This window comes from Mustela nivalis (assembly GCF_964662115.1).
Source record: "Mustela nivalis genome assembly, chromosome: 14".
Lineage (NCBI taxonomy): Eukaryota > Metazoa > Chordata > Mammalia > Carnivora > Mustelidae > Mustela > Mustela nivalis.
In genome coordinates, this window is record NC_139033.1 from 68,867,800 (window position 1) to 68,894,307 (window position 26,508).

The 26,508-nt window shown below is 36.8% G+C and overlaps 1 protein-coding gene across 4 annotated transcripts in view; it reads right to left on the bottom strand.

Moving 5' to 3' along the window:
• The window catches only part of YES1 (YES proto-oncogene 1, Src family tyrosine kinase), a 65,361-nt gene that overhangs the window by 21,172 nt on the left and 17,681 nt on the right, over positions 1-26,508 (bottom strand). For 3 of the 4 annotated variants that reach the window (XM_082698771.1, XM_082698770.1, XM_082698772.1), the window contains exon 2: positions 1,459-1,731. In XM_082698771.1, coding sequence (XP_082554897.1) covers positions 1,459-1,723 — 265 coding nt within the window. In that variant the 5' untranslated portion in view covers positions 1,724-1,731. Of the gene's footprint in view, positions 1-1,458; positions 1,732-8,905; positions 8,990-26,508 lie in introns of all 4 variants that reach the window. The other variant, XM_082698769.1, reaches the window with a different exon arrangement.

Sequence of the window (26,508 nt, forward strand, 5' to 3'; positions counted from 1 at the left end):
CTAAAGGGCTTTCACCAATCACTCTGGTCAGTTCCTTCAGAGCAGTTAAGAACCATTAATCATCCTGTTTAATTGTTTATTCACTAATTATTGTCCAACTTTTGTTATAACATAAATTCCATTAAGACAAAAACCTTGTTTCTCTTGCTTACAATTCTCTGTAAGCAGCACACAGAGACTCCATATGTGTTAACAGATGTATACCATGAAGGGACTTTCCATATAAACTGTTTAGGTAAGTAAGTATGTCCTTAAGTATCAAAGTTTACTTGGATCATTTTGGATTACTGTCTTTCCCAAACATATAATCCTGAAAATAACTTAAACTTGGCTGATCACTGAGGACACTATCGTGGTCATCTATTACTGAGATAGTTAGTGTTAAGGGGTTAGAATTAAGACTGTAATCGGCCTTTGATGTCCACAACTCCTGAAATGAACAGTCTCATAGAATTCACTTATGGCATTCCTCTAGCACTATTACTGGTCTGGAGGTAAGCAGACTGAAAGGACAAATTTATAGCCCAAGCCTATAGAACAGATTCCTTTTTTGCCCCCTCTGGTTGATAGTAAGGACATGTGTTGCTCAGTTTGATGCTTGCAGCTGTTTTGCCAAGCCTAAGATTAAAGCTGATAATCTAAAGGCTACCAAAAAGAGATCAAGGACTGGAGTCCTTGATGACATCAAGAAACTACTGCTCTATCAAGGAATCCTAGAGCTCACCCTGCCTTTTTAAAGCCAATTATGCTTTGTTACTCAAGGAAAAAGTATCCTGATCTGGAAACCCCACAAAACAACTCTTTCTAAAGTTTCTAACTACTTTTTTAGAGCATTTCTGGCTCCATGAAAAGTTGTCAGCTGTCACTTCTTGTTCTCTGAAAGGTGATCATAATGTGATAAATGGAGTTCTGGCACAGGACATTAAACCTGGGCTCCCCTGCTTCTTATCTGTGACTCTGAAAAAAAAGCTTAACTCTGAGCTTCAGGACTTCCATTTTTTAAATCAGTGTCTGAGAGAAAAACTGTATTATCATCACAATATTGCCATTTAATTAATATTAAGTAACTACTATAATATTTTAATATTGGATAGTACTTTATAAACCCGAAAACATTGGTAAATTGTAACATTAACATTCTTGAGGGAGGGGTACATGTTTTTAATTTTTATATCCCCACTGCCTGCCACATAGTAACCACTCACTACTTGAAAAAAATCAATTAATGAAATAACCAATGGTATAACCAGTAGATAATCACCAGATTATCACCAAATTTTCAGAACAATATGATGTATAATTTAAGACTGTAATTTTTATGTCAGAAGCTTTAATTTTCACATAAACTTTTAAGTCCCCAAGTAAGTTATTTTTCTCACAGCAGGCAAAAACTGTATGCATTGCCTGCCTGAGGTCATGTTCTCAAGCTGACAACAGAACTGTCCATTTAGATCTCACCTGTTAAACCAGCAGGATATGAACTTGGCACCACTGAGAATGAAGAAGATGCTCCTCCAAAAGGTGTCACCCCTGAGGATCCTCCAAATGGTGTCATGGAAAGACTGCTAAAATTAACAGATGCTCCCTTTGTTGAAGATGATGGTGCCACTGCAGTGTGTTCTGCTCCATAATGGCTGACACTGCTACTGACAGGTTCTGGAGTGTTTTCGGTTCTATATTTAATGGTTGGACTTTTGTTCTCTTTACTTTTAATGCAGCCCATTATCAAATCTACAAGGAGATAGGCAAATATTTTGAGAAGTGGTTAATATAAAGTACACTTCAAAAAAACACAACTGGATGGCTCAGTTGGTTGAGCAGCTGCCTTCAGCTCAGGTCATGATCCCAGCGTCTTGGGATCAAGTCGCGCACATAGGGCTCCTTGCTCGGCAGGGAGCCTGATTCTCCCTCTGCCTCTGCCTGCCATTCTGTCTGCCTGTGCTCGATCTCTCCCTCTCTGTCTCTGACAAATAAATAAAATATTAAAAAAAAAACCACACACACACAATTAAAAACTTCACTTTAAACAAGGAATTTTTCTCCTACAAAAAAGGAACGTTAATAAAATAAAGCAAACAAAAACCTAGACAGCTAAAAATGAAGTTTCTTCTCCTCATTTATCTTTATTATAATTCTGCTGAAGTATCATTCCAATCGTGTCATTCTCCAGCTCAAACACCTTTAATGGTCCAATGACAACATGCCACAGTGTGCTGGGAAAGTCACTGGATCTGACGCCAGAGAGGCCTTCGTTTGAATCCTGGCTTCATACTCAGTAGTGGAGTGATTTCGGATATGTTGCTCGACCTCTCTGCACCCCAGTTACTTGAAAAAGAGGGAGAATAATAACACCTACTTCATAAGGTTTTCTATGAGGATTAACTTAAACTTATCACAAGTTCTAGACAATATGTGGTACGTAGTAAGTACCAGCAAATATCAGCTGTATTCTATACTAGCCCTCCGAATAGAAATATAATCTGAGTCACATATGTAATTCTCAGTGTTCTAGCAGATACATTAAAAAAATAAAAATAGATAAAATCGATTTTAATAATATATTTTATTTAACCTAGTACATCTAAAATGCAATTATTTCAACATGTCACCAATATAAAAAAATTTAATGAGTTTTCTTGTACTAAGCCTCAGAAATCTGTTGCATATTTTAAACTTACAGTACATCTCAATTTGGACCAGGTACATTTCAAGTGCTCAATATCCATATGTGGCTAGCAGCTACCATATAAAGGAGCGGGTAGCTCTGTAACTTTTCCTTATCTACAGTCACACTCCCACTGCTTATCAAATTTGATCCCAATCTATCTTTCCAACTGTATCTCCTATTATTTCCTCACGCTTATCTACATACACACACTTTCCTGTTTCCCCAATATATATGACCTGTGCTTTCCCAGGTTTGGGAGGATTTTACACCTAAAACTTTCTACCTGCTAAAGTTCTATCCAATCACTGAAGATCATTACAAATGCTACTTTTGCATTCAAGCTTTTCCCCATAATTGGCAAAATATTACTTTCCTTAAAACCTCCAATGTACTTTCGGGGAGGTTTTTTTTTTTTTTTAAAGATTATTTATTTATTTATTTATTTGTCAGAGAGAGAGAGAGAGCGAGCAAGAGGGAGCACAGGCAGACAGAATGGCAGGTAGAGTCAGAGGGAGAGAAGCAGGCTCCCTGCGGAGCAAGGAGCCCGATGTGGGACTCGATCCCAGGACGCTGGGATCATGACCTGAGCCGAAGGCAGCTGCTTAACCATCTGAGCCACCCAGGCGTCCCTTTCGGGGAGATTTTTATATGGGACTCTCTCACCTTATTCTGTTTGTTTATCTTGTTTTTTGCTTACTGGCCTAATTCCTACGTTATCCCCAAATTACTGGCACTATAGTTCTTAAAAATCAGGAGTTACTCATCTCTTACACACTGTCCAACTTACCAGTGTGACACATATAATACCATTATTACAAAATACTCATTTAATACCACTATTACAAAATCTGCATTGTATTCACTTCCTGGGAGAGCATAAATTTTCATTTTACAGCTTTTCTTTTTTTATGTGGCATTCAAAAGGAAGTAGAGGAGTGATAAGACAACTGCCTCATAAATTCTCAAAGACTGAACATTTACAACCTTGACTATGTAACATTTAAAATGTAGCTATACTGCAGTGATCAGACAAGAAATAAAGGGCATCCAAATTGGTAAGGAAGAAGTGAAACTGTCACTATTTGCAGATGACATGATACAATATATAGAAAGCTCTAAAGACTCCATCAAAAAACTATTAGAACTAATAAATGAATTCAATAAAGCTGCAGGATACAAATTTAATATACAGAAATCTGTTGCATTTCTACATACTAATAATGAAGTAGCATAAAGAAATTAAGAAAACAATCCCATTTACAATTACACTAGAAACAAAAATAACTAGGAATAAATTTGCCCAAAGAGGTAAAAGACCTGTACACTGTAAACTATAAAACACTGATTAAAGGAATTGAAGGCAATGTAAACAAATGGAAAGGTATACCATGTCCACGGATTAGAAGAATTAATATTGATAAAATGTCTATAATACCCAAAGCAATCTACAGATTCAATGCAATCCCTATCAAAATACCAATAGCATTTTTCTGATATTTGTTGGATGGAACCACGAAAGACCTGAATAGCCAAAGCAATCTTGAGAAAGAACAACAAAGCTGAGGTATCATAATTCCAGATTTCAAGATTGGTTACCAAAGAGTTATTACAGTACTCAAAATAATATGTACCGGCACAAAAACAGACACACAGGTCAAAGGAGTAGAATAGAGAGCCCCAAAATAAACCCATGCTCATAAGGTCTATTGATCGATGACAAAAGAGGAAAGAATATACAATGGGGAAAGGACAGTCTTTTTAATAAATGGTTTGGGGAAAACTGGACAGCTCCATGTGAAAGAATAAAACCGGTCCACTTATACAAGACATAAAAATAAACTCAAAATGAAAAAAATCCCTCAAAATGGATTAAAAACCTAAATGCAAGACTGAAATCATAAAACTCTTAAAAGAAAAACAACAAAAGTGGCAATTTCTTTGACATTAGCTTTAGCAACATATTTTTGGATAGGTCTCCTGCAAGGGAAACAAAAGCAATATAAACTACTCGGACTACACCAAAATAAAAAGCTTTTTGCACAGCAAAGGAAACCATCAACAAAACAAAAAGGCAACCAAGTGAATGAAAGAAGATATTTGCAAGTTATATATCTGGTAAGGGGTTATTAGCCAAAATATATAAAGAACTTACATAATTCAACACCAAAGTAACAAATAATGGTGGTTGACAAATGGGCAGAATGGAACAGACATTTTCTCAAAGAAGATATACACATGAAAAGATGTTCAACATCGCTAGTCATCAGGGAAAGGCAAATCAAAACCACAATGAGATATAACCTCCCAGCAGTCAGAATGATTAGTATCAGAAAGAAATAAAAAGTGTTGGTGAAGATGTAGAGAAAAGAAACCTTTATGCACTGTTGGTAGTAATGAAAACTGGTGCAGCCACTGTAGAAAACAGTACGGAGGTCCCTCAAAAACTTAAAAATACAACTACAATGTGATCTACTTTTTCACCATAAGTTATGTATCCAAAGAAAACAAACACTAATTCAGAAAGCTTTATGCACCCTTATGTTTACTGCAACATTTTTTGTAATAGCCAAGACATGGAAGCAACCTAAGTGTCCATTAATAGATAAATGGGGGCACCTGGGTGGCTCAGTGGGTTAAGCCTCTGTCTTCGGCTCAGGTCATGATCTCAGGGTCCTGGGATAGAGCCCCGCATTGGGCTCTTTGCTCAGTGGGGAGCCTGCCTTCCTTTCTCTGCCTGCCTCTCTGCCTATTTGTGATCTCTGTCTGTCAAACGAATAAGTAAAATCTTAAAACAAAATAAAACAAAACAAAAAAGATAAATGGACAGAGGTGCCTGGGTGGCTCAGTTGGTTGAGCACCTAACTCTTGATCTCAGGTCTTGATCTCGAGACCCATGGTGGGCTTCATGCTGGGTGTGGAGCCTACTTTAAAAAAATGTCTTTAAATAGATAAATGGATAAAGCTGTGACAAAATATACAATGGAATATTACTCAGACACAAAAAAAGAATGAGATTTTGACATCTGCAACAACATGGATGTACCCAGAAGGTATTACGCTAAATGAAATAAATTACCAATTCAATATCTATAACATAAAGGGCTACTCACATTCTCAATTTTTGTGACACTTTGTAACTTAGTTTTTGAGATTTGTCTAATTATCCAAATTGTTAAGTTTATATTAGCATAAAGTTATTCATAACATTTATTAATGTACTTTAGTACCACAGGCCTTAGGGATTTCTATTAAAAGTTCTCAACAGCCAACAAGGACTTTACCCTCTAGCTATAAAAAAATCAAATGCTTCCCCACCAGCTAAGACCTTAAAAGAGCTATTAGCTCATACCAACCTGATCAACTCTTTGCCTGGATGTATAGTTTCATTCTACACACACATTCCAGAATACAGAGAGAAATAAAAAGTCAGACAGACTCCTATTGAAGCTTTTAGACTTATTTTCCTACATAGTGTCCTTCTTTTGGAATTTTGCCTGCAACTTTCAGTTGCCTCAGCCTCCATGAATTCTGGTCTCTGTCTCCTCAACTTGTTGAGACCACTGTCCTTTGCCCAAGATCCCTCTCCCTGCTCTGTTATTCCGACTGTGCCTCTAGGCAGGAAGTTGGGGTGATTAGGTGACCATATGGCTCACTTGTTTGTTTCCTTTATTTCAGGAATCACAGTCCTGCACTGCTGTTATCCAATATCTGAAAACAGTTGTTTCATATATTTTGTTCAGATTTTCAGTTTTTAGGGTTTTTTGGGGGGAGGGAGCTGGCAAATCCATCATGGCCACTTAAAATGTTCTTAAAAATTAATTCCTAGAAAAAACATTTCATTCCCTGGTTCTAATATCATTAAAGTGCAGAAAGTATTAATTTCCAAATAAATTTGTACTTCAGTTTATATAACAGATTTATTCTTTAATAATGATCACTTTAAACAAATGAACATTTTAAATATTTTACTATAATTGGTTAAAATGCTCTGTGGGATTTTCTTTTTAATTTTAAGAAAGAAAAATAATTTTTAAAGTATCATTTTCCTTATGTGCCCACATGGTAAATCTAAAATTTATACTCAGCTTAGGGCTCAGTAGGCTGTTTTGAACTCAAGAAGGGGTTTTTTCTAAAGATAAAAATGGTAATGGGGAGAAGTTAAAAATCTCATAAAGTCAGAAACTACAGAAAAATCTGATCATACAGATTAATCCCAAAAGGCTGGTGTTGCACTCTGAATGCACATCTTGACAGCAGGTTATCATTACTTTATTGCTAGGAGTTTATTATTTCCCTATCATATGTGGATTCAGCATCGCTATTTCAGTATTCCTAATGCTTTAACCAACTATTTGCTCTGCTTGGGATAGCTATTCCCTACCTCATATCTTCTACTTAGAATTTTTATTCAATTGTGGTCTATTCCACTTTCCCACAATTTCCCACAGCCACTGCTTGAGGTGCCTATTTCTGAGTGTGCAAAAGCCCTAACTTGAGGACCAGTTATGGTTTGGTCACCAGGTACCCACCTCATGGTTCTCCTTAAGAGACTGTGAGTCTAGAAGCTACCATCCTGTCTGCTCAGCTTAGCATAAGTTCTTGCTTTTAGCTATACAGATGCCCATTTTAGTAAAATATACTTAAAGTGAAAACCTTTCAAATTGAAATAAATTTCTGTGTTAGAATCATGTTAATACAATTGACTCTTGAAAAAGACAGGTTTGGTTGTGCAAGTCTACTTATACACAGTTTTTTTTTTTTTTACAGTTCTGTAACTATTTCTCTTCCTTATGATTTTCCTAACATTTTTTGTTTTTTTTTTACTGTAAGAATACAATGTTTAATACACATAACATACAAAATATGTGTTAATTGATTGTTTATGCTATTTTAAAGCTCCTGGTCAACTGTAGACTATTAGTCATTAAGTTTTGGAGGAGTTAAATTTATACATGAATTTTTTACTGGGTTGGGGCTCAGCACCCCCACACCCTAAGTTGTTCAAGAGGCAAATGTATATGCAAAGTTTTACCCTGATTCCTCATCAGGCCTCAACTACTTTCTCATCTTCCCTGGATAATGGGGCAAGAAAAAGTGTGAAACTAAAAATACTGAGTTTTTCTGATGAGGGAAATTCTCAGGAACAGAGAAGTAAAATGGTCCCTTTACTGTTTCTCATATGGCTGTCCTGTCATCCCCCAAAAGAATGTAAATTATTGTACTTGAAAACTGGGGCCATTACATTTGTCTTTTGTCTCAAATTCCTGAAGGAAATAAAGGATTAAAGTAGTGACAACAACAAGAAATGCTACCAGATTTTTCACTCAGGCATTCTCTTTCTTCAAACCACTAGACTTTGATAATCCTATTTCAACTTTCCCACTTCTTTTCTTTCCATATACCCCCCCCAAATTATTTTAGCAAAATTTATTCCAACTCCCCTATATTTTGCATACTTGCTTAAAATGTTGATTTCTGACTATGCTTGCTGTTTCCACTACATTAAAACTGCCCATTAAGGTCCCCAATTAACTCCACATTGCTAATCCAATAGTCAATTTTCAGTCCTCATCTTACTTGAGCTGTCAGCCACACCGGACACAGGGATCATCTCTTTTCCTAAAAATGCTTTTTCTACCTGGTTTTCTAGGACACACACCCCTAGTGCTCCCCCTACTATGTAGCCCCAGTCACTTCTCTAACCTCATCTCCTACTGTGGCAGTCCAGGGCTGCCACAGAGACTTCTTCCTATCCTTCAGATGGGCCATCTCAGATCACTGCACTTTCTTCTTCCTGCCTAGAAAGCTCTTCTACCAGATACTTACATAGCTTATCCCTCAGCTTCTTTAAGTCTTTGTGCTACTGTCACTTCCATGACACCATTTCTGACCAACCTATATGAAGCAGCAATACAACACACTCCCCAGAACACTGCCTATTCTCCTTTAACCTGGTTTATTTTTCTTGATGTCATTTATCAACATATAAAACACAAAGGCTAAGCACACAGACTGTTTTATTTGTTTACTGGATGTACAGCACAGTAGTTAAGAGCACAGACTTTAGAGACAGAATATCTGGGTTCAAAGTCTGCCACTTAGCTGGGTAAGCTTTGGCAAGTTACTCAACCTTACTATGCCTCAGTTTCCTCAGCTACAAAATGGAGATAATAAAGGTAAGCCTCCAAGAGTTGTTGAGGGTTAAATGAGTTCTTTGTAATGCACCTAAAACAGTACCTGGCATATATTAATGTCTGCTATCATGGTGATGATTTTGATGATAATGATGGCTCCCCTCTCCAGAATATAAGAAAAAGAAAACTGAAAAAAAAAATATTAAAGTATAACACATGCACAGAAAAATAAACATAACAAATGTACACTTCAATGAATTAGCAGAAAAGGAATACCAATGTAACTCAACACTAAGATCAAGAAAAGTACTGCCAACAACCAGTCTACTGGAAATACACCTTACAGTAGACTGCTGGGTCAGAGTACACACAGCTGAACACTGCTGAACAGAGTATACACTACTGTTTTCCAAGGTGGCTGTATCAGTTTATACTTCCAAGAGCAGAGTATGAGAGTGACCACTGCTTCACATCTTCACTAGTGCTTGGCATTTTCAATCTATCTGGTGGATGTGACAATTACCAATGAAGCAAGTGCCTTTAAATGTTTATTGGCCATTCTCCTTTGTCAGATGCCTGTTCAAGACATTTGTTCACTTTTCTATAGGGTTATCTTTTTCTTATGATATATAAGCATTTTCTATATTTTCTAAATATCAGAGGAGTAAAATTTTTATCCCCTTCACTCCTCTATCCCCTAGTACAAAGCTAAGAACATATGAATGAATGCTTATTTCGCCTTCAGATCACCTCCATTTCTACAACTCTGCTTCATAATCTGCAATTTATGGTGATTCTCAACCTCTAATTCTACTGAAATTCTAACACGTTGACTATCTAATAATCTTTACAAAGTAAAGATTTATAAAGACTTTATAAAGATCTATTAAAGTATTTCAGGTTAACCTCCCCAATTTACTTTCCTAACCTGCTTTCCCCATCAATACTAAACTTCTAAAACACAGGCTTAAGGGCTGGGAAAGATAAAAAATAAAATAAAATAAAAATAAATTAAAAGTTAACTACAGAAATCAAATACTGTGTTTTAGGCAGAAATAGCAGGAAAAGCCCACAGACAAGGGAGAATAAAGTGGATTTTAAAACCGTAAGTAGCTCAGTGCTGAAATACAACATAGAAGAATGAGAGGAAAGAGGAGGCCAGAATAAACAGCAACAGGAACAGAGCCTATGTCCCAAGGATTTTTTTTTTTTTTTAAGATTTTATTTATTTGACAGAGAGAGAAATCACAAGTAGGCAGAGAGACAGGCAGAGAGAGGGGGGAAGCAGGCTCCCTGCTGAGCAGAGAGCCCAATGTGAGGCTCCATCCCAGGACCCTGAGATCATGACCTGAGCCAAAGGCAGAAGCTTAACCCACTGAGCCACCCAGACGCCCTACAAGGATCTTTTTTTTAAAGACTTTATTTACTGGGGCGCCTGGGTGGCTCAGTGGGTTAAAACCTCTGCCTTCAGCTCAGGTCATGATCCCAGGATCCTGAAATCGAGCCCCGCATGGGGCTCTCTGCTCAGCGGGGAGCCTGCTTCCTCCTCTCTCTCTCTGCCAGCCTCTATGCCTACTCGTGATCTCTGTCTGTCGAATGAATAAATAGAATCTTAAAAAAAAAAAAAAATACTTTATTTACTAAGAGAGCTCTAGTGCGCACATGAGTGGGGGGAGGGGCAGAGGGAGAAAGATGAGGAGAACCTCAAGCAGACTTGTGTTGACATGAAGCCCGACACAGGGCTTGCTCTCACAACCCCAAGATCATAACCTGAGCTAAAATCAAGAGTCAGGCGCTTAAATAACTGAGCCACGCAGGCACCCCATCACAAAGATATTATATCTCCTTCTAATTAACATAAACTACTTTAGATATAAGGATATTCATTTCATTTTGTTGAAAATGGTTCTGAATAATTCTGTCCAAAAACCAAACAAATTGTTTTCCCTAAAAAGACCAAGCATAGAAACAGTTCTACAAATACTTGCAGGTTTTCCAACCATTTCCTAACTTATCAATTCCATAAGTCAGATAAAAATGTATTTCATCTTTATAATATATACAGATGGTCATATATCAGAATTACCCTATTGAACTTACTGTGTAACAGTGTGACTAACAGAGCTGGAACATATTTGATACATCTCTTAATGCATCTGGCTCAGTCATTAGCAGGTAGCACAATGCAGCATGTGTTAAGGTATTTCATTTTAATAATATTTTAAACTTTGACAATGCCTTGTTTCCAAAGTACTTTATCACTTAATCTGATCCCATAATAATCCTAATAAGAGTAAGGATAATCTCTACATCATATAAGGAACCTGAAGCCTGGGGAGGCTGACTTGCTCACAGAGATGAGGCTGAGTCTTCTGAGTTCTAGGTTACCTTCTTTCCAATACCCACACAGGGCCTCTAGGGAAGCCTTGTGTATACGATTTTCTGTTCTTTGATAAATTATTAAATATTAGCCCTTTAGAAAATGTTACAAACATGATGACACTACTGGCATTCAGCTTCACTGCCCCACCTATAATACAAGCTAAATGAAAACGGTACCCCACCCCTCTGCACCATGACCATGTTGTTTTATTAGTAATAGTGATTAATATTTCTCAATTTAACATACTTTTAAACTGTTAAAAAATTAAATGTACATTTTATCTATACACTAATTCTAGAAAGCTAAGCAATTATTACATCATATGCTGTATCCAGTGATGGGGTGGGGGAAGGAGGATAATAGTTTGGCATTTTGCCCAGATGGCTCCAGTTTACAGCTAAGTTTTAAATCTGTAAGAAATCCCAAAGAAATAAATTAGATAATAAGTAATTACAGAATTAATCATAAGATATGAAATGATCAGTTCTCCACAGGTCACAGTGCTCTACAGACCATAAACATGAGGGATGATTTTTCTTTAACTTTCACTTTTAAATCTCCTCCCTTTAGCATAAAGCACAAAAGGCAGGCAGGACTAGGAAAGAATAGAAAACATGGATGGAAAGGAGGAAACAGCAGACTACTAAAGGGCGTGCACTTTGTCTTGTAAAAGCAAACAAAGAACTTAATTTTCCAAGTCAAAGGGAGAACAGAAAATGTGAGCAATGGAAAACTGAGCTTTCAGTGCTCACTGATAGCAATTTTCTACCTTTTGTTTTGCTTTGTTTCATTTTAGATACACTAACAACTGACTTTAAAGAAAAAGTAAGTCTGCTCATTCTAAATTCTTAGTGGTTCCCTACAGTTATTTTAATGAAACATGGCATAGATCAGCCATAACAAGGATCTGATGTAAAAAATATGTAAAAAATTGTGAAGAAGGGGCGCCTGGGTGGCTCAGTCAGTTAAGCATTTGTCTTTGGTTCAGGTTGATCTCAGGGTCCTGGCATCAAAACCTAAGTTGGGTTCCCTGCAAAGCAGGGAGCCTGCTTCTCCCTCTTACTCTGCCCACCACTCACCCTGCTTGTGAGTCTCTATCAAATAAATAAATAAAACCTTTAAAAAAAAAAAAAAAGAATTGTAAAGAATACTTAAAATGTATTAGGAGCTATAGTAATAAAAATCACTTACAACTTAATGTAAAGTCCAAGATTTTTAAAAAATTACTATATTCAACATGAAACAGATCTGAATTATGAAGATCCCAGGTAAAAGTTAATTACCTTTGGCCACTTTAGGCAATTATTAAAAACCATTTGTTTGCAGAAAGGCACATGAGCCATCATTCCCTCTATAAATTCAGTCAACTGGGGCGCCTGGGTGGCTCAGTGGTTTGGGCTGCTGCCTTCGGCTCGGGTCATGATCTCAGAGTCCTGGGATCGAGCCCCGCATCGGGCTCTCTGCTCCGCAGGAAGCCTGCTTCCTCCTCTCTCTCTGCCTGCCTCTCTGCCTACTTGTGATCTCTGTCTGTCAAATAAGTAAATAAAATCTTTAAAAAAAAATAATAAATTCAGTCAACTTTTGGGGGGGAAAAAGCTGATTTTATACCTATCATAAAAAGATTTTTTTTAAAAGATTTTATTTATTTGAGAGAGAGAGGGAGAGCACAGAGAAGCAGACTCCCTGCTGAGTAGAGACTCACCACCCCCCATCCCCCAGGTGGAGCTCGATCCCAGGACTCAGATCATGACCTGAGCTGAGACAAACGCTTAACCCACTGAGCCACCCAGGCACCCCCTCTCTTAAAAATTTTTATTCTTTCAGATTTTCACTTTATCTACTACTGTCCTTTACCAAAATTTTATACCTTTAAATTATAGTAAATAATTTGATATTACTTAAGACTAAAGAGCAGGAGAAATTAGATACATATTTTTCGAAAATGTATAAAATTGACCTGAAAGTCTTTTAATTTTCCCCCACATTTAATTTCTTTCCACCACGCTTTTGCTGTAACAATACCCTGAGTTTCAATGTATGTTTTGGCCAATACATTTAAAACTTAGAAGCTTAATTGGTATATAAATTGAATATACAGCTGTACACATGTGGGGCACCTGGGTGGCTCAGTGGGTTAAGCCTATGCCTTCAGCTCAGGTCGTGATCTCAGGGTCCTGAGATCAAGCCCCACATCGGGCTCTCTGCTCAGCACGGAGCCTGCTTCCCCCTCTCTCTCTCTGCCTGCCTCTCTGCTACTTGTGATCTCTGTCAAATAAATAAAATCTTAAAAAAAAAAATTGTACACGTGAAATTAATACAGACAATTTGGGGAGAGGAAGCTTTCAGCATTAGAAGTTAACAAGCAAGGAATAATCAGATGTACTTCAAAAACCAAAAGAAGTCACATGAATCACACGAAGGGAAGCATAGCTAGAGATGAGCTGGGAAGTAAGGCAAGAAGTAATCAATTTAATCTGTTATAATTCTCAAAAGCTAGGAACCTTCCTGATCTTTGATACCTTTTGGTACAGGTCTTGTATTCTGTTCAACTACTAATCTTTTCTCAGGAATTAGCAGAAGCTATATATTTGCCTCTCATACTCAAGCTAATATTCCTAGTAATAGGAGTAAGAAAGATTTTTTTTTTAAAGTAAGTTTTGATACCCAACAATTTAATTTGTGCATATTATATATATCTAAAACCACTTTTTTCCAGTTACAAAAAACTTTGTTTTGCATTTTAGATGTACAGAAGTTATAAACACATTTGTAATGTATGTGCTGCCAAAGAGAACACAATTTTTTAAATTTTATTCATTTGAGAGAGAGAGAAAGAAAGCACGAGCAGAGGTGGGGCAGAAGGAGAAGCAGACTCACCACTGGGCAAGGAGCCAGATGAGGGACTTGATCCCAAGTTCCTGGGATCACAATCTGAGCCAAAGAGAAATGCTCAACTGACTGAGCCACCCAGGCACTCCAAAACATGTTCTTTTAAAACACTGTCCTTTTTAGCTTATTTTCCTACATAATATCCTTTCTCAAGCAAGATGATATATTATTCATGTAGTTTATTTTGTTAGAATTTGATACAAATTAAATTTTTCAAAATTTTAAATACCAAATATTAAAAGATTTTTAATTTTTAACCTTCATTAAGAAAATTCTACCCTGGGGCACCTGGGGGCTCAGTGGGTTAAAGCCTCTGCCTTCGGCTCAGGTCATGATCCCAGGGTCCTGGGATTGAGCCCTGCATCGGGCTCTCCGCTCCACGGAGAGCCTGGTTCCTCCTCTCTCTCTGCCTGCCTCTCTGCCTACTTGTGATCTCTGTCAAATAAATAAATAAAATCTTTAAAAAAAAGAAAAAAGAAAATTCTATCCTATCCTCAACAAATAAAAAAGTATGATTTTGTATATTGTTTATTTTTCTTAGCCTGTCTCTCAAAATCAATGCCAATACAATTGCCTGTAGATCTACCAATTAATGTATATATTAAATACCAATTCTGCTTTAAACAGCCCTCTTTTTTCTTCTGCAGTCTACAGAATAATGGTAATTATACAGTAGAATGGCAAAGACAAGCAATGACTTTCTAGCAATTTGTTGCAAGAGAACATGATTTTACTTTTTAAATTAGCAGAAAAAGTCTCCCAGATTTTCTAAAATAAACTTATTACATATGTACCTCATTTCTCTCCCAGAAATGAGGGGTGAAGATGAAAGATTAGTTCTAGTTTTGCCAAAACACCCACTACTCATTATAGGAGGCTCTTTAAGCTGGGCAACCATTGGAACACCTTCCAGGAATCTCAAATTTACCATCTCCAAAATGGGACCTGCCATCTTTCCCATCAAAACCCACCCTTCTTCTCTGTCACCCGTGTTTCAGTGAATGGTAAGTACATACTGCCTTAATCAGACTCCTCAGAGTCATTCTTAACTCATACCTCATATATCCAATGAGTCACCAGGACCTGACCATACGACTCTGTAATCTCCAAAATTCTTCCACTTCTCCAACTAATTACTACTTCACTTGGCTACTAATCATTTACTGTCTGTACTATTGCAAAACTTCCTTAACTGACTTCCATACCCCTAGTGTTAACGTTTCTCTAGTCTTTTATGGTTGCAGTGTGAAGATGCATTTTCTACAAAGAAAATGTGATAAGGAGTGTGAAACTGAATGGAGCTGGGAGGCCAGAGGGGGAATTCTCTGCCCTAGGGCTTGAGATTGTGGGTCCCAAGAAGAGACATACCTCACATTCCCAATAGGCAGAAGCTTACTTTATTCCTTCAATAGGAGAAGGGAAGAATTTCTCCTTAGCACAGCAACAAACTCAGACAATAAAAATACCACAACTCAGCCTATGAGAAACCATCACCACTGACTTCTCAATTTCCTATAAAAGACTTTTGTTCAACTTCCAACTTTCTCCTTTTCTCTACAAGGTAAGGTTCTTCTCCTTTGATCTTGACTTGTCCCTGGTGTCCCAAATTGGAATGCTCTGCTATATCCGAATACACCCATTTTCCTGCTCAAAATAACTCACAGTTTTTAAAGATCAACAGGTTCCTTCAATGGCCCTAACCTCCTCTTGCTCCCAAAATAAAGAACAAATAACTAAATATGAAATAGAAGGCCCTGAATAATTTGATTTACCTCTCCAGGCTCATCTCTTTCCATTCATCTACTACATTCTATGCTCCCTACATACTGAATTTCTTTTAGATCTTCAAATGCACCATGTTCTTTTCACAAATGTTTGGCAAAATCTACCTTCCCTTATGCTTGACTTATGAATACCCAATCTTCAGGCCTTAAACATTCGAGGAATCTTCCCTGACCTCTCAAGTGCTCTTAAGGCACATTTTATTCCCTCCCCCACGAATTCACTACCCTGAGTTGTCACTGCCTGTTTGTCTCTATCCTCCTCTGAACTATAAACTCTGGGACAGCAAATTTTTTTTTATCTCTTTTGTAGGTTGGCCTAATGTCTAGCCCACAGCTGATATCCAGTATTCTTAGAGTGAATGAGTTAAGAACTAACTTTGGAGTTAGACCTACATTTCAATCCTGGTTCTTTCACTTTTGAGCTACTGTGATCCTCTATCAGATTACTTAAATTGCTCCTAAACCCTAAGTTCTTTTTCTTTTTCTTTTTTTTTTTTTAATGATTAATAATACCTGTCTTGCAAGGTTGTGACAATTAACTGACAAACAGAGAACAGCTAACACATACTCGAACAAAGGCAAGTGTCTGCACTGGTTAAGACTCTTCTGGCTACAAGGACAGAATCTGACTAAAGGTAGCTAAAGCAAAAAGGGGAACTTTTACAAGATATAGATCTGCATTTTAGAGATAGACGAGGGATTCTAAGTATGAACTCCACATTACTAAACTAAAGGATTCTAGCCCAGACTCCTCAAGCCAATGGGATCACCACTGAAACATGGCAGATGGAGAAAGTCTTAGAAAATGAGGGAGTCTAGGCGATCAAAGCACTCAGGGCTTATTACTCCATCCATTAAGTAAATGCTATTAATGGTTCACAAGAATTATTTTACTTCAGTGAATTAGCTATGATAGGAATATATTAGTAGTTAGTCAAGTTTTAAGTTATACTTCTCTGATTTAAGTTCTATATGAACGGGAAACGTGATATTAACATGAAACATGTAAAAAGGATTATTCTCTTTATTTCTAACTCCCTGAACTTCTGATCTAAACAGCTAATGATATAAGACAGACTAAAGGGACACCAGGTGGCTCAGTCTGTTAAGTGTTTAACTCTTTGTTTCTGCTCAGGTCATGATCTCAGGGTCATGAGATTGAGCCCCACACTGGGCTCCATGCTCACCAGGGGTCTGCTTGAAGATTCTCTCCCTGTGCCCCTTCCCCCACTTGCTCTAGTGCTCTCTCTGAAATAAATAAATCTTAAAAAAAAAATACAGACAGACTATAAAGGCACGTATATTATATATATATATATATACATATATATGTATACATATGTATACATACATATAGTATACATACTATATGTATACTATGTGTATGTGTGTATATATATACATACATATGTGTGTGTGTATATATATATATGGAAAAATCTAAGGATATTCTAATAAAGTTTCAAATTATATAGTATACTTCTAGCTAGAGATTCAATGAGAGTTGGGAATAGATTTCAAAAAACACCCTTTAAAATGTGAATTAGCACACTCTAAATGCCTTTCTCCTATCTTGTTCCAAATTGAACAGAAAACCTTATATAAAGCACTTTATAAATGGATTTTATAAAAACATTTGGGAAAAATCATCACATAACCTTTTCTAGTTCTCTAGCAATAAGTATAGATCCAAGGTTATAACAAAACTAAATCTGAGAGCTCAACTTATTCAATTGGGAAAATCAGCATAAAACAGAGTGAGTTAACATATCTACTTCCCTCACTCAACTGATTTTTCTAAGATCCTTTATGTAGTATCATTTACTGGTTATTTTTTCACCTGATATTAATACTTGTAATATACAGGGACGCCTGGGTGACCCAGTTGGTTAAGCAGCTGCCTTTGGCTCAGGTCATGATCCCAGCGTCCTGGGATTGAGTCCCACATCGGTCTCCTTGCTCGGTGAGGAGCCTGCTTCTCCCTCTGCCTCTGCCTGCCATTCTGTCTGCCTGTGCTCGCTCTCTCTCTCTCTCTCTCTCTGACAAATAAATAAAATCTTAAAAAAATATACTTGTAAGATACAATTAACAAAGTTTTTTAGCTCTTTCTTTTAATAATAAACAAAATAAACAGAAGCTATTTACACTAAAGAAAACAGGAATACTAAATTAACTGAGTCTTCCTAAATTTTTATTGGCAAAAATGCCTATGTTGAGACACATTTTGTCACAAATACGGCACAAAAACAAAAACTTTTCTTGCAATTTTAAGTGTCTATAGGACATTTATTAAGCACAGTTTCTAATTTCTTCTTGGATTAAGAGCAAGTTTTTAAATTTTGACTCTTCTGCCTTTCTCTTCCACTCTTAAAACCTCTTGTTACTAAACTGTACCCACCTGGATATATCCAGGCTGCTCTTCCTACTTTAAAATCAGAAATGAGCCACCTTAATTCCATCTACAACTGTAATTCCCCTCAGCTATGTAACTTAATACATTCACAGGTCCTGGGAGTTAGGATATGGATTTTTCAGGGGAAGCCATAATTCTGCCTATCACAGTGCCTATAATCTATAATAAACAGAATTAGTATTCACTAATTCGGTATAATAAACATGCTACCAAAATCATACTGATTTGTTATGGTTTAGATAGTGAGCATGTTTTGGCTCAAAATGTATATATGATAATTAGGTATTAAGGAATGTAACTTTTCTAAATTAGGAGCATGGTTTAATTTATTTAGCTCTCAAAGTCAATTGAGTGAACTTCCTCATCTAACCAGGTCTTAGAGGGAGTAAGTCAGTCAGAGATGCCATCTCCCTCTTCCCGTATCAAACCTCTGAAGCACTAGCCTTGGAGGGACAAAGAGAAACAAGTAAAGTTGGCCTCGTTCTAAGTGGCTGAAGGACAGAAGCATTGTAAAAAGCCTGAATCCTGGTAACAGGCCTGTGGTTGGCATAAACCCATAAACCTGTTTGGATGACACTTGACCAACGTTCTTCAAATGAATCCTAATGAGAATTCAACAGGAAACTGGTCTCAGCAATGACCAAAACTACTAGGGATTTAAAGACAGGAGACTTTAAGTACAAGGATGACTTCCTTCTTTGTTACACTGAACATGGAAGGGTTTTCCTTTTTTCCCCTCCCTGGAGAGGAAGGGGTGATTGATATACGAGAACTTAACTTGAGGGAGTTATTTGTGAATTAGCCTACTTTAGTAAGATTTATCTGTAAACCCCTAACTCAATGCTCCTGGTGTTTTTATGGTCATTTGCAGATATGTGCAGAGCTGTGAAAATTTAAGTTGCCAGAACCACATGTCCCCAGCTCAGGTCAAACAAGGCTTTCATACTGTAAACAAGTGTCCCTTCAGCAGTCTAGTGTCACTTTGGGGTGTGTGTGTGTGTATGTGTGTGTGTGTGTTATGCTGGTGATGTCACTGTTTAAGCACTGAAGTGCTGTCTAGGGTTCTGAAACCAAAAAGGCTGAGGTGTGCCTGACAGAGAATACGTAATACAAGCTTCACTTGGACATCAGTTACAGTGCTATTTGTGAGTTCAATGTTAATGAATCAACAGGACACATTAAATAAGCTATCACCCATGGAACAGAAGCACACATGGAACAAGATTATGAATTGATCAGTTGACAGAAATGTGGAACTTAGCCTTGTAATTCCTCTAGGAGCAATGAGTCAGTATTCACTAATTTGGTGTTCACAGTGACTTTCTAAAACATACTGCAAATAATGAAATTGACTATACATGAATATTTTGATAGAAAAGATATCTAAGAGTCAAGTTATGCTTTTCTAAAGTTGTGATACATACTGCCAAATTTCCTTCTAAAAAATATCCCTCTAATAACAAAAATTAAAACTTTTAAAATCTAAAATACCATACTTTTAAAATGCTTTTAAAAATATAGCTTCTTGGGGCACCTGGGTGGTTCAGTGGGTTAAAGCCTCTGCCTTCAGCTCAGGTCCTGATCCCAGAGTGCTGGGATCGAGCCCTGCCTGGTGGGGAGCCTGCTTCCACTTCCTCCTCTCTCTCTCTCTCTGCCTGCCTCTCTGCCTACTTGTGATCTCTGTCAAATAAATAAATAAAATATTTAAATAAATAAATAAATAAATAGCTTCTTGGGGTGCCTGGGTGGCTCAGTCAGTGGAGCATCTGCCTTCAGTTCAGGTCATGATTGGCAGTGTCCTAGGATAGAGTCCTGCATTGGGCTCCTTGCTCAGTGGGAAGCCTGCTTCTCCCTTTGCCTACTGCTACCCCTGTCTGAGCATGCTCTGACAAATAAATAAATAAAATATTTAAAAATAAATAAATAAAGTAAAATAAAAGGCATAGCATCTTGTTTGTTCTATTTTTATTTTTTAAGATTTTTTTATTTATTTGAGAGAGAGACAGTGAGAGAGAGAGAATGAGAGGGGAGAAGATTAGAGGGAGAAGCAGACTCCCTGTGGAGTTGGAGCCCAATGTGGGACTCGATCCTGGGACTGCAGGACCACGACCTGAGCTGAAGGCAATTGCTTAACCAACTGAGCCACCCAGGCGCCCCATGTTCTACTTTTAAATTACATCTTTAAATGAATTAAAACCTCTAACAATATCCATACTATCTTTGCATTATTAAATAAATTAAAATTCATTCAAATGAGCTGCTACATTATATTGTTTTGCCTCAAATAGAAAAAGTATTGAATTTGCTAAGCATATAACTTATCGCCAATTACTAAAACAAATCAGGGGCATCTGGGTGGCTCAGCTGGTTGAGTGCCCAACTCTTGATTTCGGTTCAGATCATGATCTCAGGGTCCTGAGATGGAGCCCCACATTGCGCTCCAAGCTCGGTGTAGAGTCTGCTTGTCCCTTTCCCTCTGCTCCTCCCCTAACTCACATGCTCTCTCTTTCTCAAATAAACAAATCTTAAGAAATAAATAAAACAAAAATCAATGTGAACAATTAAGAACAAGTAGTTATGACATTCATATTTTATAAGTATATTTAATAATGTGGATATTATATTCACTACATTTCAATGGGTTTTGATGAATGAGTAAAGGAAGAAACCGAACACAAGGTAATGCAGCAAGTAGTATGATGAAGCATGTAGGGTAGAATAACTAATGAACTGAATATAATCTATAAAAAATACATTTCTCTTAATTAGATGACAATGATAGCTACAAAACAACAGATGACACTTAGTGAGCAGTTACTGCATTATAGCCTGCTTAGTACTTAAAATGGTTTATCTCATTTAGCCTCAAAACATCCTAAAAAACAATTACTGTTACTTTTCTTATTTACAGATACAAAACCTAATATGCAGAGGGTTAAGTAACTTGTCCAAGGTCATACACCAAGTGAGGCAATAAGACTCCAGAGTCCCAGTGGTTTACCAGTGTCAAAATGAACATATTTAAAGCTTCAAGTTGTACAAACGTCCCCACAATAGCTTCAGGTATTTATTAAAAATGAAGATTCTTGGTTCTCAGTCCAGGTTTACTAAATTACAATTTCTAGAGGTAGAATTTAGGAGCCTGCACAACCCAAGTGATGAAAAGCAACAGTGAAGTCTGAAACCCATCACTTTTAGTATATGACTGACTCCTATTCCTATGCTAGAAGCACATATATTTCTGGTGCTAGACGCACCCTATAACCAGAAAGCATCTTGCCTTTGCCATCTCTGTGTCTTTGTTCCTGTTATTTGCTCCCTATGCAATGTCCATTTTATTTATCCGTCAAAACACACTCAAATCCCACCCCACCATGCCTTCCCTGAATGTGTTTCTCTTCTTTTGATTTGCCATTGAACATTAAACCTCAAATACAAAATTTCTTGGAGGTCTAAGTAGTAGTATACTTAATAAACAGGGAACTAATAAACAGAGTTTCCTTTTTATCTCCTAAAAAGCTTAATTAACATGATGACTTGCCTGAAACAGACATAATTTTTTTTTCTTTTAAAGTTTGTTAGGACACCTGAGTGGCTCAGTTGGTTAAGCTGCCTTCAGTTCAGGTCACGATCCCGGAGTCCTCGGATCAAGTCCCGCATTGGGCTCCCAGCTCAGCAGGGAGTCTGCTTTTCCCTCTGACTTCTCCTCTCTCGTTCTCTCTCTCTCTCAAATAAATAAATAAAAAAGATATTAAAGTTTGTTGAAATGAGGGTGGGCGGGCGTAGGTAGTTCAGTCGGTTAGGCATCTGCACTCAGCTAAGGTCCTGGCATGGAGCCCCACCTTGGGCTCCTTGCTCAGTTGGGGAGCCTGATTCTCCCTTTCCCTCCGCTTGCAGCTCCCCCGGCTTGTGCTCTCTCTGCTAAATAAAAAAACAAAATCTTTAAAGTAAATAAATAAATAAAGTAAGTTTGTTGAAATGAATCCTTTCCCAATCAATGTTTATGACTGGACTCAAAACGTAAATATTAGCCAACAAACTAATGTTTGAATCTGGCCTCTTTAACTGAAGGGAGTGTAGATTTAAAAAAACAGAGCATGTAGGATAAAAAAATAAATTCAACCCACAATAAGTTAACATATATCAGATTAATTCACTAGCTATCTATATCCCATGTAAGCTGTAAAGACTTGATAATGACTTCAAAAACTGCTCTAGCCTCAAAATATCAGTATAAAGTGGGTGATCCGAAAATAACAGTTATATTAGAAAGGCAAAATGCATGGTGACCATTTCCAGAAACCTCTGACATCATCTTATCAACAATTCAGGGTAACAACAGTAATTGATAATATTAGTTTTCTGCACTGCTTGTTATATAGCAACAGCTACTATTTCCATGTAGAAATACTATAAATACTTGAATAAATTGAATCTTATGGGGAAAAAAGTATTTGGACATACCAAAATTTTATATAATTGAGTTCCATGGACCGTATCTGTATCATAAAATCAAACATATCTGCAGGACATATGTTAAGAACTTCATTCCATCTACAATTTGAATCTCCAAAGAATATGAAGTTGCCTGCTTTTACTTTTTGAAGTAAAAAATTAATGTGGAAATAGTGTGAATGGTTTTGTTCCAGTCTGATGAAGTTGTTGCATTAAAAGGAGATCAAGTTTCTAATTAAAAAACAATTGATATTTTCTTTCCTTCTACCTTCATTTTGTATGATGAGCCTTTTCCCCTGAGCTAAGAATGATCACTTATTCTCAGTCTCGAGTTCCTTAGCATGACTTAAGAATTAAAGCCAGAACACTGGTACAATATTTCTAAACTATTCCTTATCTTTGTGCCCTACTATTTCAATCCTGAAATCATTTTTTAAAAACATGTATACGGTAACTATGTGTAAAACATTCTCTAAAATCTTCTTTAAAAAAAAAAAAAAAACATGATTTCTAAGGTTTCTCATATACAGGAGTGGAAGTTTCCAACTATGGAAAACTGTTAGAATTCAACAAGAATTTCTTTACTCCCCAATACTATCTTGTGCTATTACCAAAATCTTAACAGAAATATTAGCAGTATTTGCTTGCTCGCGTCAAGTGTGTAAAAAAGTTTGCTGAACTGAATTACATCAACATTTGTCATGTTATTATGGTCTACATTTTATATTTCTGGTTTGGGGAACAGATATTTAAAATTCCATATACATGAATACCTTATATCTGACTGGAGTCAATTTTCTGATTTTTTTTTTATCATTTATTGAGTACTGACAACAGAATATATGCCGTAAGATCTGAGGTAACAGCAACAAAAGAATGTTGTTTGGAGCCCCTGACTGGCTCTGCCCATAGAGCACATGACTCCATCTCTCAGTGTCATGAGTTCCAGCCCTACGTCAGGTGTAAAGTTTACTTAAAAAAATTTTTTTTCATGTTTTCCTAAATAAGATAAATACATAAAGTTTTTCCATGATCTAATACTCTTGTGTCAAAGAAGAAACAGACTAAATTAAAAATAAAAAGAGTAACAACTTTCTACATCAGTGAGCTGCAGCGAAGGCTGTATTCAGAGCAAAATTCATAGCCTTACACACTTATTACCAAAAAGGAAATAAACAAGGAAAAAATAAAAACCAAAAAACCCCCAAAGAGGATTTTTATTTGTAAATCATACTGAGATTTCTTTTTCTGTTGTTTCTAACTCATTAGCTTTTCTCTTAATTTTGTTCTTTCACTATTTATTAAAAAAAAAATCCAATATGGTTTACAAATACAAATCAGTGAAACAAGTTGCTAGATTTAATCTTAATCAAAAAATAAAACAAAAAACAGTATTAGGTACAGAAGAGTGCTAGAGCCACTGAGGGTTTGAAAAGACTATAAAAAAAACTCTACATAACACCCAGCTCAAAAAATTTTAACTAGATGAGATACACCTAGGTGGCTCAGTCATTTAAGCATCTGCTTTCCGCTCAGGTCATGATCCCAGGGTCCCACATCAGACTCCCTGCTTAGTAGGGAGCCTGCTTCTCCCTCTGCCTAGCACTCCCCTCTACCTGTGCACATGCATGCTCTCTCTCTTTCTCTCTCTGACAAATAAATAAAATCTCTTAAAAAATTAAAAAAAAGTTTTTTAACTAGATGAAAAGGATGACTATCCAGGCAAACAGAAAGTAATAAAATCAGTTCAGTGAAAGATAGGAGACCTAAGAAATCAATAAGCATGAAAATACTTTAAATCTTTTTCAAAAATACATCCAAAAAAGCACATATTTCATGGGTAAATTAAATTTTCTGATACTTACATGAATAAATTAGTCTTATGCTCTTTAATCTCTTCCAAAGCATTCAGTAAAAAGCTTCCTTCTTATTTTTTTGCTAATAGCCCAATCCTGACAGAGACAGAAAGTTGGGGGAACAAGGGCAAGAGCTAGTGAAGAGGCTCTGAGTGAGATAAAATCTCCCTCTTCACACCCTCACAAATTTTCTCTTGAATTGCTAGCAAATATAAGCATTACTTAGTCACTAGCTAATCAGTTGTCCTGGAGAAGTAACTGTATTGAAAATCCCTAATATTCTATAACCACCTTTCCTGCCATATTTGATCACTGAATATAATCCCTTTTTTTTTCAGATCTAGAGTCTAGAACAGTCCTGAAAATGCAGTGCAAATATATGTTTTTCTATTTTCTAATCTTAAACATATCTAATTTATCCTTCAATTTTTCTAACCTTTTGATATAAAGATTTAGCCTCAGAGAGAAGTCCAGGCCATTTGTCCTTTAGTGATTGCCAATTTTCATGGTTATAGTATTGCTTCAACAGACATTCTGGGTTATCAAAATACCTGCTTTCCAAACATTCATAACGGAGTAAAAGATGCCAGAAAAATGCCAGAGCCAAGGAGCTCTGGCACAGAATTAAAACCCCTTGGAATTTCCTAAGTGGTAAGAGCAATAAAGGTGAAAGGAACACCTTTTGTTATTCATAATAAGTCTCTTTCAACTACATCTGAGTTTATATTAATGTGGTGATTTTTAGAAAGCCCTAAGAGTAGATGGCTGGTCACCAGGGGACCGACTTATGTTATTAGCTGGTTGGGACTTTCAGCCCCACCACACACTCCCATCTCAGGGAAGGGAAAAGAAGCTGGAGGTTAAACCAAGAACCAACAGTCAATGACTTAAACAGTTATTTCTATGTAAAGGAGCCTCCATAAAAATCCTAACGGAGAAGGTTCAGAGACCTTCCAGGTTGGTGAACACAAGGAGGTGCTAGGAGGGTGGCTTATCTGGAAGTTTATGCCCTTTCCCCCATATTTTGTATTATGCATCTTTTCCACCTGGTAGTTCCTGAGTTGTACTCTTTTATAGTAAACCATCAATCTAGTAAGTGAACTGTTTTCCTGAGTTCTGTTAGCCATTCTAGCAGATTATCAAACTTAAGGGCAGAGTTGCAGAAACTCCCAATTTATAACCTTGTTGGACAGAAGCTGTGTGTAACCTGAGAATCCACTATTTGCAACTGGCACCTGAGGTTGGGGGTGAGAGAGCAGTCTTGAAAAACTGAGCCCTTAATCTGTGAGATCTAAGGCTAACTCCAGGTAAACAGTATCAGAACTGAACTGAAGAACACTCAGCTGGTGTTGGAAAATTAGCTGGTATGGGAAAACCCTACATGTCTGTTCACCAGAGTATTCTGTGAGTACTGTTCAGAGGAAACAGTTTTCCTTTAGCTTTATTTTTTTTCCCTTTCACTACTATGCTTGACAGTGCTCGTAATCACTGTTGTATGCTTCTCTACTAAAAAAAAAAAAATTTGTAGCTTATTCTTAGATCTAAGTATAGTTTTATATTAGGATGTCTACTCATAATATTAATTCAACCTATTAAAAATAAAAACTCAACCTATTTAAAAAAAAAAAACTCAAGAAAAAAACTAAGTCAGCATCCACCCTTACTTGACAGGATAAAACCCTCCACAACACAGAAATAGAAATCCTTCTATTATGTATCTAGAGCTAAAGCTCAAATGAACTTTCGTATCATGACTTAATGGCAAACCCTAGAAAACAGTCTTACTAAATTTATAATAACATTTTGGTCTGTTCTGAAAGTACTAACCAATGCAATTAGACAAGAGAACCAAATAAGATGCATAAATATTAGAAATGAGTTATGGGGTGCCTGGGTGTCTCAGTGGGTTAAAGCCTCTGCCTTTGG